Source organism: Myotis davidii, unplaced genomic scaffold (assembly GCF_000327345.1).
Source record: "Myotis davidii unplaced genomic scaffold, ASM32734v1 scaffold592, whole genome shotgun sequence".
Lineage (NCBI taxonomy): Eukaryota > Metazoa > Chordata > Mammalia > Chiroptera > Vespertilionidae > Myotis > Myotis davidii.
The window spans coordinates 1,340,195-1,341,917 of record NW_006284844.1 but is presented as its reverse complement, the minus strand read 5'-3'; the positions used below and the strand labels follow the sequence as shown (position 1 = coordinate 1,341,917).

Sequence of the window (1,723 nt, the reverse complement as noted above, 5' to 3'; positions counted from 1 at the left end):
ACAGTGGAAAGGGGTCTATTTATAGTTTCAGGTCAGGGAAGGGAAGAGCGAGGCCTACAAAGCTGACGCCACTGGCGCCTGGACCTCCTCCCCGGGGCCTCGCCCGCAGGTCGCCAGCTCCCAGTCTCCGGGCTTTACATTCAAAGCAGCTTCTGATGTGAACGCGTGAGGTTTAACAGCCAAGCGCGAGGCTGGCGCGCAGCTCTGACATCACGCCTGGCACACACTTCTCCCCGTCTCCTTGGTCACCTTCACAGATTCCGCAAACTTCACGGCTGCTGCCTGCCCAGAGGGTGACTGGTTCTACCCAGGACAACATTCCGTGGTGCGTGGTCAGCTGAGCGCCCCAAGCCGGGGACAGGGGGCACCTGGGTGTCGGGGCACCCGATTCAGGCCGGGAAATCACACACATCAAGGTCATCGGGCCGCCAGGACACTCCCCTGTCCCCCAGGGTGTCAGAGCAGCAGGTACTTGTTGTGGCTGCTGGGCAGGGAGCCAGAGCAGACGGGGAACACTGTCCACATTCACCCCTAGATCAAAGTCCCGACCGGAGCCCAGAGCTCCCTCTGAGGGCGACACGAAATCAGCCCCGGGGTGCTCAGCCTGAGTAAGGGCGCAGCGTAGGGCGGCGGGGACCGGAGGTGACTGCCAGGCGCACACAGATCAACACCTCACTTCACACAGGGCCTCCCAGTGGGGCAGGGACCGTGCCCACAGCCTGGCGGGGACCCTGGTGCTGCCGCCCTCCCTCCAGCCTCTGGGATCTCCCACTCTACCTTCTGTGTTCCACCAGCTGCCAATTCTTTCCTAAACGGTCACCTCATTCACAGGCTTCCTCACAGCAGCTCCGAGGCTGCCCAGCTCCCCTGACCTGACTTTACCCTGGACATAGAGCAGGTGCTCAGAGGGCACAGACTTCTCCGCTAGGTCAGTTCTCCCAGCATCACCCGTGGTGCCAATGACAAAACACAGAGCGTCTCCACAGAAATGAAACACCCTGCAGCAGGCCCTGCAGTGACCACCACAGAAGGGACCACACACCTGCCCCAGGAGGGACCACACGCCTGCCCCAGGGGGGACCAGGCTCCTGCCCCAGGAGGGACCACACGCCTGCCCCAGGGGGGACCACACGCCTGCCCCAGGGGGGACCAGGCACCAGGCTGGAAGGGCGGCTGCTCTAGGAGGGCTTTTGTCAGAACTGGGTCTGATCTGTAGCCTCAGGCTCTGAACTATACTGCAAGCAGCCCCATAGGTCACTGTGCCATTGCCCGAGGGACCACCAGGAAGTGAAGGGAGAGAGCACACCGCCCCCCAGCTCTCCCTCCCTCTGTCGCTGAGTCCCAGACAGAAAGGGACAGCCGGCGACCATGACCGGCGACCGGGGGTGGGCGTTACCTCCTTGGAGAGCCGGGTGAAGAGGTCCCCTCCACGCAGGAAGTCCAGGATCAGGTAGAGCTTCCCCTCCGTCTGGAAGGCTGTGAAGGGGAGAGCGAGCAGTCAGCAGTCCGGCCCTCGGGTCAGTCTCTGCGGCTCTAAGGATCCTGTGTCCTGACCCTGTGACCTGGGTCACTTCACAAACGGAGGGAGCAGTGGGAGCCGGTGGCTGGGAGGACGTGGGGAGGGGCCGATATTAGCGAGCGCTCCTGCTTCCGTCACTTCTTAGGGTCTGGATACTTCTCTCTCCCTTCCCTCCTACCTTGCCGCTTTAGCCACAAAGGGGCC

General features: G+C 62.8%; 1 protein-coding gene across 1 annotated transcript in view; it reads right to left on the bottom strand.

Annotated features, from left to right (window-relative positions):
- RPS6KA2 (ribosomal protein S6 kinase, 90kDa, polypeptide 2) overlaps window positions 1–1,723 on the bottom strand; it is a 24,438-nt gene that overhangs the window by 16,510 nt on the left and 6,205 nt on the right. Inside the window, exon 4 of the mRNA XM_015558380.1 lies at window positions 1,397–1,476. Within this exon, the coding sequence (XP_015413866.1) occupies window positions 1,397–1,476 (80 nt within the window). The remainder of the gene's footprint in view (window positions 1–1,396; window positions 1,477–1,723) is intronic.